Source organism: Sphaeramia orbicularis, chromosome 22, assembly GCF_902148855.1.
Source record: "Sphaeramia orbicularis chromosome 22, fSphaOr1.1, whole genome shotgun sequence".
Classification (NCBI taxonomy): Eukaryota; Metazoa; Chordata; class Actinopteri; order Kurtiformes; family Apogonidae; genus Sphaeramia; species Sphaeramia orbicularis.
Window position 1 is genome coordinate 52,050,421 of NC_043978.1, and position 12,922 is coordinate 52,063,342.

Below are 12,922 nucleotides of genomic sequence, written 5' to 3' on the forward strand. Positions count from 1 at the left end.
TTGAAGTTGCCGCACACAGTAAAAATGAACGCGTATTTTTAGGCCGAGAGTCTCTCTTCGTTATTTTTGGACGTAATTTGAATAATTACAACAGTGCATTCTTCATTTACTTTTGACATATTCTCCTAGTTGGTTGTTAGATCCAAACAGGCAACTTTCTGCTCGTGAACCCATCGCCTTCTGGATCCAGCATGTTCCAAAGTTAAGTGCTATTTTTTGCTTTTTTTCTGGAAAGTTTGGACCCTGTCACCAAAGCTCTTCAAAGTCAATCTAATGTATAATCTTGCACTAAACAATCCGGATGCGGTAAATCTATCCCACCCATCTGGTGCACCTGCAGCTGAAAACAATGTTTAGGAGTAATTTGAAGCTACTATTTGTCCCATGCCTGTTGGGGAGACTGATAGCTTTTTAACTCTGTTCAGAAAAAAAACAGTCTCTGGGGACAAGGCCCATCTGTGATACTAATACATCACTTGTTGAAGTGAGGAGAAACATCAATACAGCTAATATAAAAATGATTACAAACTACGCCTGGTGACATTTTTACCACTTTGCTGAGCACAACATTTATGATCCAGGCCAAAGTAGAGATGCATCCAGAAATGAAGAGACGGAGCGGGGAAGCGGGGGAGCCCGGAGGAGATGGAAGGAGGATTCATGCACGCCTGTGGGTGGGAGCACGGCATTGTGGGTTGTGTTTGACAACTCTCTCAATCAGCCTCTGTTGATTGTATATTTCCATATAATTTCCAAATGCATATTGAGCAGGTGTGTGGATGCCACGCAAACACACACACTCTTGCATGCACACAATAAACAGACTAATACTGATATGTGTGTATGTCATTTATCAGTAGAGTTATTCTAGTTATTCTCAGGAGTAATTCTTTTAGTGCAATTATGGTTTTATGTGCAATAATTTTAACATTTCTCTATTTATTACTTGTTATATTTATATTTATATTGTGGTTTTAATCTATTGCCCTTTTATGCTTTATTGTCTTATCTGTTGTTCTTTAAGCTGTTCCTACATATTTTGGCTGCTAAGGTGTTTTTATATTTCTTGTGTCTATGCAAAAAGTCGATGAAACGTAATTTCATTCTGCACTGTATCTGTGTTGGTATTGTGTTTGAATGACAATAAAGTGAATCTTGAATCTTGAAAACTAAGACTATAATGAAAACTAGCTATATGAACACAGTTCAGCTCGAGACCAGACAGATAAATTTGATGCTTTTCCAGAATGACTTATAGCATAATGTCTACATTTTCAGACTCGTTTCGTTAAAATTATGTTGAATTAACCCTTTCATGCATAGGCCACTACAGTAGACAGTTCTTCTCCAGCTGTTCTCTTGCATATTCATGGGTTTTGATGTTTTAGTTCCATATCAGCCAACACAGTGGACACTTACGCACCATCCCATACACTGACATTCAGACCATTACTGTAACTTTGCTGTTCTTGATAAACCTGATCTGCACTAACATGTTTAAGTGTATATCAATTGTTATTTGTTAGACAAGAAGTTTTTTTTTGCATATTATCTCCATGAAGTGAGTAATTACTAGCATTAGAATATGTTAAAATGTGAGAAGACATCAGATTGGCAGCATTAAAAATGTTTTTATTTCATTATTTTCATATTACTTTCTGCTATTGGGTTTTAAACATATGTTTCTTTACTTCAAAAATTAAATGCATGGATATTTTTGTAACTCCATAGGAAAAAAAAACGTGATCGCATTGTTTTTTTCATGCTTAAGGAGGAATAAAAACACTGAAGAAAATAATCTTGACTAAGGTTCTCACAATTCCTGCATGAAAGGGTTAAATTTACTTTGCTGTAATGTCAGAATGTCAGTCATGGATAGAAAGATAATATAAACAATCGCTGTTACCAAGTCTACTGAACAAGGTGGCAGCTTCACCTATGAATGAGACGAACAACTCAAGTTCTAACAAACACGTGACTAATTTCAGGCTCTGAAAGTCTTGCTTGGTTTTCCACATCATTTTTGTCTTTTATATAATGTAAGTCCTGTCACGTTTGTTATGTATTTTCATTTTCATACATGTGGTTACATCTTCTACATGATTTTTGTCTTGTTACGTCTTTTTGTCTCCGGCTTCTCCGTTACATTTTTATAAAGCTTTGATGAGGTCAGCATTTATAATTGGGACAACCAGAAACTTTTCAGACAATGCTTTTCAGTCATTCATTTTCAAAACTGCTTAATAATTGAGGTTGTTGCAGAGGGAGTCTATCAGCCAGTGTTTGGAGGCAGGGTTCACCCTGGGCATTTCACCAGTTTTCCACAGGGCTGACATATACAGACGGACAACCATTCACTCTGACGTTCACCCATACGGCTGATTTACACTGACCAATTAACCTATTAGTGCAGGGCCGGCAAACTCATTCTGGTTCAGTTCCATATTCAGCCCAACTTGATCTGCAGCGGGCCAGAACTAGTAAAATAATGACTTAATAACCTATAAATATTGACAAATCCAAGTTTTTCTTTTTGTTTTAGTAAAAAAAAAAAATAAAAAAATTCTGAAAATATTTACATTTCACAAAAAAGATGTGAATAACCTGAAAAAACAGAAATTTCATTTGAAAAATTAGATAAATTTCAACAATATTATGCCTGGACTTATTATTTCTACATGTACATTTACACACAGTGTTCCACAAACATTTGGTAACTGGCAGAATATTGTTCAAATTTTGGAGTTTGGAACTAAAATGTGAACAATTTCTACAATATTCCACCTGTTATTATTATTAACACAACTCCAGATCACAGTGGATCCATAAATGCACCAAACATTCAGTAACAGGCAGAATATTGTTCAAATTGCACATTTCAGGTTGTTCATATTTGTTTTTATTTATGTATTTATTTGCATTTTATTGTGAAAGAATAGTTTTGTAAATGTAAATATGTTCACAGTGTAATGTTATTTTTTTCACTTAAATTTTCTCCACATAATTTTTCACAAAGAAAATTTGTAGTTGTCATTATTTATGGGTTATTGTGTTGTTCTTTTGACTGTAGATCACATTGGTCTATATGTGGAACCTGAACCAAAAGGATTTGGACAACCTGGACTGTTCAGGTTCATTTATGCACTTTCACCCTGCAGGGCCACAATGGAACCTTTGGCGGGGGGGATTTGGCCCCCGGGATGCATGTTTGACACCTGTGCATTAGTGCATGTCTTTGTACAGAGGGAAGAAGCCAGAGAACCCAGGGAGAACTGGCACCCCCATAAAAACCGTTCTGTAACACTGATGCATTGTTTGAGGAAGGCAGGTGTAAAACAACAGCACAGCTTTGCACAATGTGACCTTACAGAAACAATGGTTTTGGACATTTTATTTTGTCATGCATTATTCCACAGGTGTCAAACATGTGGCCCGGGGGCCAAAACTGGCCCACCAAAGGATCCAATTTGGCCTGTGGGATAAATTTGTGAAATGCAAAAATTACACTGAAGATATGAACAGTCAAGGATGCGAAAATCATTTTAGGTCAATTCAGTCTGAAGTGGGTCAGACCAGTAAAATACTATCATAATAACTTATAAATAATGAAAAAAGCATGTTTTTCTCTTTGTTTCAGTGTAAACAAAGTAAAATTGCACAAAAATGTTCACATTTACAGACTGGCCTTTTACAAAAAATGTCAATAACCTGAACAAATAAGAACAGCCTGAAATGTCTTAAGAGAAGTCTGTGGAATTGTACCAATATTGTGCCTGTTCCTAAATGTTTTGTGCATTTGTAGATCCACTGTGATCTGTACATTGTGATGCACATGTATAAATATTAAACTATGGTGGAATATTGTCAAAATTGCACTGATTTTTCTTACGAATTTTCAGGTTGTTCATATATTTTTATGTTATATTCAAGTACGGTTTGTAGATGTAAACATTTTCATTATGAAGTGTTCCTTTTTTCACTCAAAAACATAGAGAAAACTTTGGAGTTGATATTATTTCTAAGTTTTTATCCTATTCTTTTACTGGTCTGGCCCACTGTATATCATATTAGGCTGTATGTGGCCCCTGAGCTAAAATGAGTTTGACACTCCTGCATTATTCCATCCTAATTTTTCAGCCTCTAAAAAACTATTTAACAATAAACTATTTAAAACTCCTACTTCTAAAATAAAACAAAAAATTAAACAAGTCCCATCACACACATACACACACACAGATCTGAGCTGATGACCTACAGATGTAGTAGTACTCGTGTCCAGGCCTGAACTCGAAGCCCAGGGAGAAAGGAGTGAACAGCTGGAACTTCTCTGAGAAGCGCAGGGGTCCGTCGGGACCGCTCGGGCGGTTGCACTCCCAGCGCTTGAAGCCACGCATCCTGTGCTGGCAAGAAGTGTAGCCCTCGTGGTTGACCATGAAGAGGATGTAGCGCTCCATACGCCCGTGGGATGGAGGACCCTCGTAGAAAGGACAGTAGATGTCCAGGTAATCGTTGATGTTCACTGCCACCCTGTACTCACCATGCCAGAACCTGAAGGACACACAGGAAGAATGACTTTAGACATCACTAAATATTACACTGGTCAACAACAAATTTATTGTTTAAGTTTTTTGAGCTGATTTAGGATCATTTTGGTGTGCTGAATCCAAAAATCACATTCATTTTGCTCAATCAGGTCAACTTTCTGAACTATGCTACATACTGGCTTTTTAACATTTTTGCTTACATTTATGGGCATTTTCACATCATAGGATACAAAACTCTTTCATATTTCTTGCAATAAATGAGTTCTGAAGATTTTACTTTTGCCAATTTATGATTAATGTTTTTTTCAATATTACAGGTGAATGAAATGGCTTCGACTAGAAGATCTTGCAAAAATAAGCCTGACGTATTCTGCTACATCTGCGCTGAATACACCATTGTACCTGACAGGAATCAAGTAATCAAATGATTTTTTTTCTCTTAAAACCTATTTTGGGTGAGAACTATATAAAAAATCAACTGATAAAGTTACAAAAATGTAATCAATTTTGTGAGAAGATCAAATTTTTCAAAATCAAATTAGCAAAAAAACCTGACCTGATTGAGAAAAACAGATGTCATTTTTGGATTTAGCGGTGCAAAATGGTCCTAATTCAGTTGAAAAAACCTAGACAACTTGCAAAAAACATTTTTTGTAACCCAGTGTTATCACTGAATTAACAACAGGAGGAGTTTACTAAAGTGAAAGTAGTGTGGGAGAAATGGGCCAAAGGCCAAAAAATACTATCATGGTAAAAAGAAAATTGTAATAAATATAAACAATGATGTCTTTCAAGTTTCAAGGGTAATTTTTTGTCCGAGTGAATCATGAAGAAGCAAGATGATGATTTGTCTTCCAAATATTTTTATTTTGAAGCTTCATCACAGTTACAGATTTGAAATCCACAGATCGACACACCATGCTTCATTTTTAATATCAACACGCCACAACAAATGCACAATCAGAAACAGACAGCATTAATAGTGTAAGGAAAGGAGAAGAAAAGGAAGAAGGCCTTGCGATGAACTGACAAAATGTTCAGGGTGAACCCTGCCTTCACCCATAAGCAGCTGGGATAGACTCCAAGTGACCCCCATGACCCTAGTGAGGATAAAGCAGGTTCAGAAAATGGATGGATGGATGAAAAAAGAAGAAGGAAAAAGAAAAAAAACAAAAACAATTTAACATATCATCCACCCCCCCCACCCCCAGAGCCATTAACATAGGTTGGTGTAGTGCTGTGCTGTGGGCTACTGCTAATGTAGTGGATCTGAACTATTTGGCCCTTCCACATATGACATCACTGGTTTCCATATTTTTTCAACTTCTCCCAGCTTGTCGTTCAGTGTTTATCTAATCCTCTCTAAGTGAAGGGTGTCCATCATTGTTGTTATCCAGGCTTTAAAAGTTGGTGTCTGTTTTGACTTCCACAGCAGCAGAATGAGCTTGTTTGCACAGAGAAGGCCATAGGACAGGAGGTGGCGCTGGACCTTCTGCAGATTTCTGGAGCTTTCTGAAGCACCCAGTACAACCAGTAGGGGAACTGGTCTGAGCTGAACCTTAACCCTTTCATGCACAGTGGTCACTCCAGTGGACAGTTCTTCTCCAGCTGTTCTCTTGTATATTCATGGGTTTTGTTGTTTTAGTTTCATAACACAGCGGACACTTATGCTGTGGTACTATACTATACTATACTATACTATACTATAATACTGTGGTTCTCCCCGAGGTTTCTCCCTTTTCCCACTGGGTTTTGAGTTTTTCCTTGCCGAGAAGGAGGGTCTAAGGACGGGGGATGCCCGGGACATTACTCATTTTCTTGCTGTTTATTTGACTGTTGTTCACATCCAACTGACTCTGTAAAGCCCTTTGAGATAACCTTGTTGTGATATTGGGCTATACAAATAAAATTGAATTGAAATTGAATTATGCATCATCTCATACACTGACATTACTGTAACTTTACTGTTCTAGATAAACCTGATCTGCAGTAATATGTTTGAGTGTAAATCAATTGTTATCTGTTAGACAAAAAGTTTGTTTTTTTTTTGCATATTATCTACATGAAGTGAGTAATAACTAGCATTAAAATATGTTAAAATGTGAGAAAACATCAGATTAGCAGCATTAAAATGTTTTTATTTCATTGTTTTTATCTCACTTTCTGATATTGGGTTTTAAATACATGTTTCTTTACTTCAAAAATTAAATGCATGGACATTTTTGTAACTACATTAAAAAAAAAAACAAAAAACAACTCAATCGCAATTTTTTTTTTCATGTCTAAGGAGGAATAAAAACACTCAAGAAAAAAATCTTGACAAAAGTTCTCATAATTCATGCATGAAAGGGTTAAAGACATTTGAAAAGAATGAAAATACTGCATCCCAGTATTCCTCTAATCTTGGGCATAGTACATACAGTAGTTATGTAGCAAGTCTGCATCCATTTGATTACATTGTTCGCAAGTAGGTGATATTTCTGGATAGAGATAATGATTTGTAAAAAAAAAATTAATTAAAAAAAACAAAAAAAAAAACAAAACATGATGAAATTGACATAAAAGATGCAAAAAGAGGCAGCAAGATGAAAACAAAACAAGATGCAAATGATGTAAATGAAGTGAAACCCTAAAGACAAAAGAACGTCTATCATTGTATAAGTTTGTGTCATGATATAATTGTAGGTTGTATTAAATATCATTATTGCTTTATCGCCCAGCCCCAGTGTAAGACACAAATTTAAAGGAGAAACTAAACATGCCCCAAGCACAGTGAATATTCATGACTTCTATTGAATTTTTGTGTCATTGTTTTGCATAAAGACAACTGCGATGAGTGTACAGTGCGCCTCGTGTGTTCCACAAACTGCTGATTTGAGCTAGAGAAACAATATCTGGAAATCCGCAAAGGGAAGTCAGAGGTCACGAAAATATGTTACATTATTAGTTGCTCAAGGATAATTTGACAAATGCTTTCAAAACACACAAAAAAAACAACCACCTGAGTCATGACAACACACAACAGAAATATCCTGGAGGGTGTTCTTTACTGATTTAATAAACAAGAGAAGGCCAGAAAAAAAAATCAATAGCGGCCCCGTCGGTTCTTGTGTGCTTGGATGAGTCTTCTCATACGATACTCAGGAGAAGTGGGTCATGTGCTGCTAGAGAGCCCACATTATTATTGAAGCCCCTACAGCAAGTGTATAGAAGCAGCTATGGTGAATGTCCACTTAGTTGGAGATCACTAGGGTGAGCCAGATGAATAAAAGTGGGTCAGAGGTTACCAGCAGCAGTATATACACACTATGCAATATACATGTGTGAAGTCTACTGGAATCTGCTGCTTCTCCTCTGCTACAGTGCTCCTATGTTCCTTCTGGGACTAAATCAAACAGCTTGTGAAATAACTGCATGTAACATATGGAAATATAGAATATGGTGCTTAAACTCAGTGTGCGGCTCCCTCAGTCCCCTGTCAACAGAACCTGCTGTCAGTCAGTTATTGGTTAAAAACATGTGGCAGCGTATCCCATATGATGCACCACATGCTCTATTTATGTTTATTTCTTCTTTGGTGCCACACTGTAAAAAATGACTGTAGAATTAAGACCAAAAAGTGGTAAAAGTGCAACATAAAAAACACTCTAAGTGACAATACAAAGCAAAGTTGTTTATTTGAAAAGATTTTTGTGTTAACGATTGAATCAAATACAGCTGTAGTTTTTACAGGAAGGGTATGTGAACAAAAGCAGATTTGCATGTAGAAATGATGGATTTCTATTGTTTTTAGAAAATAAAACTGTAAATTGAAAAACAATGTGGTGCTGTTTAAATGACAAAGACCATATTGTTGAAATAACGACATATTTGCTTTTTTTTATATATATATATATAAAAAAGTTATAAAAAAGTAAACATTTACCAATGTACCATTTTAAATGTGTAAATGAATGGGTTGATAGAGTTGGTAGAGCGGCTCGTCCAATAACCAAAGGGTTGGTGGTTCCAATCCTGGCTCTGACTGTCCATATGTCCAAGTGTCCATGGAAGACACTGAACCCTAAACTGGTCCCAGTTGGACCTGGTGGATTTGGAAAGAGCTGTGGACACCATGAAGGAGGAGAAAATGAGCTAAAGAAGTGCAGAACATTTACCATTTAAATCCACTGTTAAATCTACATGTTTAAACTGTTAAATCTACATGTTACTTCATAAATATGTTTACAGCTGGATGTGTTTTTTACAGTATTGTTCTGGAAACCACAGCTGCCATTTTTTTCCCGTAAAAACAATAGGATTTTTTTTTACAGTGTGTGACTTAAACTAGTGTTTACAATCTCCAAGTCAGTGGATTGAAACGGGCTCTTTAAGGTTAAGGCTGCAGATTTTCTGTGTTTTTCTCTGTAAACAAAAAGATTAAAACCAACAGTACACCGCTTCATTTCTCAGTACTTTGACTTTCTGACTTTTCTTCTTTACACTGAAGAAGTAAACACACAAACTAGACTAACCATTAAGAAACACACCACAGACCAGTAGAATAATTGATTTAAAAAAGGTAAACGTCCCTCCAAGAGTATTAGCACACCAGACTGAAGAACTTCCCATTAAAACCCCAAAAGCCCCCACTCTGACTTTTATATATATATAAACTAAGAGAAACCCACAAATGAATAAAAAGTGTTTATTTAATCAAACAGAATAAACAGAGCTTATATTAGGCTGGTTTAAACACGTTTATCAAATACATCTCAGCCAATTTCAGTAAAATGAAAATGAAGAGCTCTAGTTTATTTTGCACTTTTTAAATTCTTGTTTCAATTATTTTGAATTTGCACTTAATTTTCTAGTTCTTACATATTTTCTTTGCACTGCACTTGACTTTTTTTTTTTTTTTTTTTGGTTGTTTTCTTTTTACTCCTTAAAAGTTTCATGATATTATGTAATACTATTCCAATAACACTCAGTTTTAGTAAAGACAGATGCAAGTTAGTGAATTATTTATAAATCAAATTAAATCTAAGAACTTTTAAGACCATGTGATTAAGTTTGTGAAATATATTGTAACTGTTTTCAACTTTATGTCTATGTCACTTTGTTGAGGATTTTTTTTTTTTTTTTTTTTTGAAGGAGCCAGTGACAACATTTTTTTCCACAAGTAGGAGATCACTGAAGATGGCTAATATTTTTATTTAGAATAAAGAGATAAAACCTAAATCTTATCAATCAGTATTCATAGTCTGCGGATTAATATCCCAAAACCCCAAGCTTTTATTTTGTGTGGGCTTTTTTTTTTAATTTTAGCTACTATGGATCAGTAGGACCTGACAAGTGTAAAAACTAAGCATTGTATTTGGAAGTGAGGTAGTTTTTGAAACATGTTGTGCCTCTGTGGAGAAGATAAGTTTATTTTACTGCATAATATTTCACTACTGTGAAAAAAAAAAAAAACACTGGTTATTTCAATGCCTGAACATTGCTGCATTCAAGGTCAACAAGTCTGAAAGCCGTTCTGTAACTCAGTATGTCATCCTTCCTCCATAGTCTCCAGTATATTGTCTGTCTGTAGAGTTAATGTGTTCCACTCATCAGCCAGTGTCAAAGGATGGTGTTGAGTTCAGTTTGCAGAGCAAGACAAATGATGTCAAAAGAACAGCCTCATTCTCTGCAACATAAGAAGCTTTCAGTATGATTCATACATTTCCACATTACTGGATAATTAGCAACATCTAAGTCACATCAGAGAACCAGGGTAGAAGTAAACATGTTAGACTGGGTTAGGTATCTGGCCCACTTTTAGCATGGATCCAATTGTAGAGTGGTTTGACCGAGTTTGAAACCATCTTGTTTATGTACTCATATGTTTTCCATTCTATATTATAAAAGGGAAGTGGACTCTGTGTGTGAGTCTCGGGCATCACAGAAAATCCGGAAAGAGCTGACTGCTGCAGTTTGGCAGACTTATGTATTTTTGGTCAAGGAAGACAATAGCGAAAACACCAAGTTGATAAGACCAATGGCGGCTAAAATTTCCTTAGGGGGTCAAATGAGTGTCCATTTTTGTCCAAAAAAACAGTTGTCATAAATGCATAGAAGTGTGTGGAAATAATGCTAATTATTTGTGCACAGACTACTGATATTCTTTGACAGTGGAAGCTCTATTTTCATAAATATTGGATTTGGAATAGTACGTGCATGTGAAAACTTTTGCTGGTGGACGGACGTGACATTACCCATGATGCTCTGGTCAGTACCAGTACTTTATTAGGGATAAACTTATAGACTTACTATTGATAACTGTGCTCTTCTTCATATATTTTCATATTGTGGATCTAAAACAATCCCAGCTGACACAAAAACACTAAATGTGTCAGTGGACGGATGTGACATGGTTGTTGTGGATCCCATCATACTGATGCTCTGAAGCCATGTCAGCGTTTACACTAATGATCCCTGTGCAAAAACTAGGAGCACTATTATTTATTGGATAGTTTAGCATCAGACTAAAGAGGAAAGAACAATATAGAATTGTTCTTTCTTTATAAAAATGCTTCTTATTGTAAAACTGTTGATGTAAACAGTGCTGTGTGCCATTCTTCATGTATGTATTGGTGGAACAGAAGCAGGATGGATCAGCACCATACTCCAGATTGAACCTGTACAAATAAAACATGTGATATGTAGGAGAGAATCTGGGAAGAAAAACTGGGGAATCTAAAAGAATAGAAGATTTGTTTTTCAGCTCAATTCAGTTCAAATAGAACTTGTCCATTTGTGACATGAAAATATAGCATTAATTGTGCTGAAATGGGACATTTTTGAGCTGAAAACATAGTTCATATGAGCATCAACATGTTGAACAGAACTGAAATCCTGTCCATTTGCAGAACTGTCATTTACCAACACAAAGTTCCTTTGGGGATTCACTGAGATTGATCTCTGATGCACAAAGACACAAATAAGCACATTTTAGCTGTGGGAAATATTAGTAATTTTGGAATATAACAGCCTTACAATCACGTTGCTATGCCCAGAATCATAGAATCATCATTGAAGTGGGTAACCTAGCATGGGCCACATTGCCATGGTGTCACATTTCATGTGCAGAAACAGACATGCCAGCTGAGAGGTTATTCAACTGAACATACCAGTGGAATTTACCAAGAAAGTAAAGATAATAAAGGAATGAACTGATTTGAAATGTTTTTCACATTTTTTGTATTCCCAAGACATGGGAGCATTAGAAAATCTGGGCTAAAGTTGAATCTGAAAATTTTCCTGAAATAAGCCCCCCCCCCCCACTAATAAATGATCTGGTGGTAAATTGTTACATTTTCCTGAGGTCAAATATAAGCTTTGATCAGGTCTACTTGACAGCTCTGTCACCACTCTAGTCTGACTTGTTCTTTAATAAAGTACATTTTTCATAACAGACAGTTCCATTGTAGGTACGGTTAAGAGGGTCCATTAACAAGACTGCAAAATGACGTTGTTATGCATTGCTTGATTCAATTTATCATTTGACAAAGTCAGTAAGCTAGTGGTTAGCATCAGCTCAACCTTCTAGGACAGCTCCGATCCCTCAGGCTGCTATAGTTCCACCCCTTTTGCCCAAATATGATCACTTCCAGTTCCAAAAAACCAACACAGTGACAACCACACCATCACCTACTGTCTTAAAAACAATAGTTCAGAAACGACAGGGGGAAGTCACACTTCCTCCTTCCCCTAATTATTTACAGTCTATGATTTCGACTAATGAGGAGAATGGGTTGAAATTTAGCTGTCTGATGCAGAAGATGCAGAAGTCTATAAATGCAGACAAAAGGTCTCACAGAGTTAATAAATACATAAAAACTACCAGAAAGTCAGTATAATACATAATTTACAAATAATATTCTCATATCAATGCCATTCTGTGGGAAAAGACAATAATATCAGTTCTGTTTAAATATTTTATAACAGATATTTTATGTACCAGCACTCCATAAATGATACGTCCCCGGGGTATGAAATGATGATCTTTTTGTTTCTGCATCTTCACCATCTCGCTGTAATTGAAGTTCACTTTGAGATATTCTTTCCCTAAATCATCCAACTGTTTTAAAGACTGCTTAAAAGTCATCAGCTTAACAATGTAATGTTGAATTTCTCAGCGGGTGTGCACACATTCTGGGTATTGTCATTAATGTGAACGAACGCCATTGGGACGATCAAATCAAAAGTACCACATCAAATACATTTAAAATTCAGCCGCCGTGCGTTATCAAATCTTGTATCTTAGAACTCAGTAAATTTGAAACGCAGGAAAATGCCTTCAATCAAATAAGCATAAACAAAGCCAGTTGTCGGGCAATTTCGATGTCTCAGATGCC

At 36.0% G+C, this 12,922-nt stretch overlaps 1 protein-coding gene across 2 annotated transcripts in view; it reads right to left on the minus strand.

Annotated features, from left to right (window-relative positions):
- The window catches only part of LOC115414010 (ephrin-A2-like), a 203,137-nt gene that overhangs the window by 23,922 nt on the left and 166,293 nt on the right, over nt 1-12,922 (minus strand). For both annotated transcript variants that reach the window (XM_030127190.1, XM_030127189.1), the window contains exon 2: nt 4,256-4,548. In XM_030127190.1, coding sequence (XP_029983050.1) covers nt 4,256-4,548 — 293 coding nt within the window. The remainder of the gene's footprint in view (nt 1-4,255; nt 4,549-12,922) is intronic.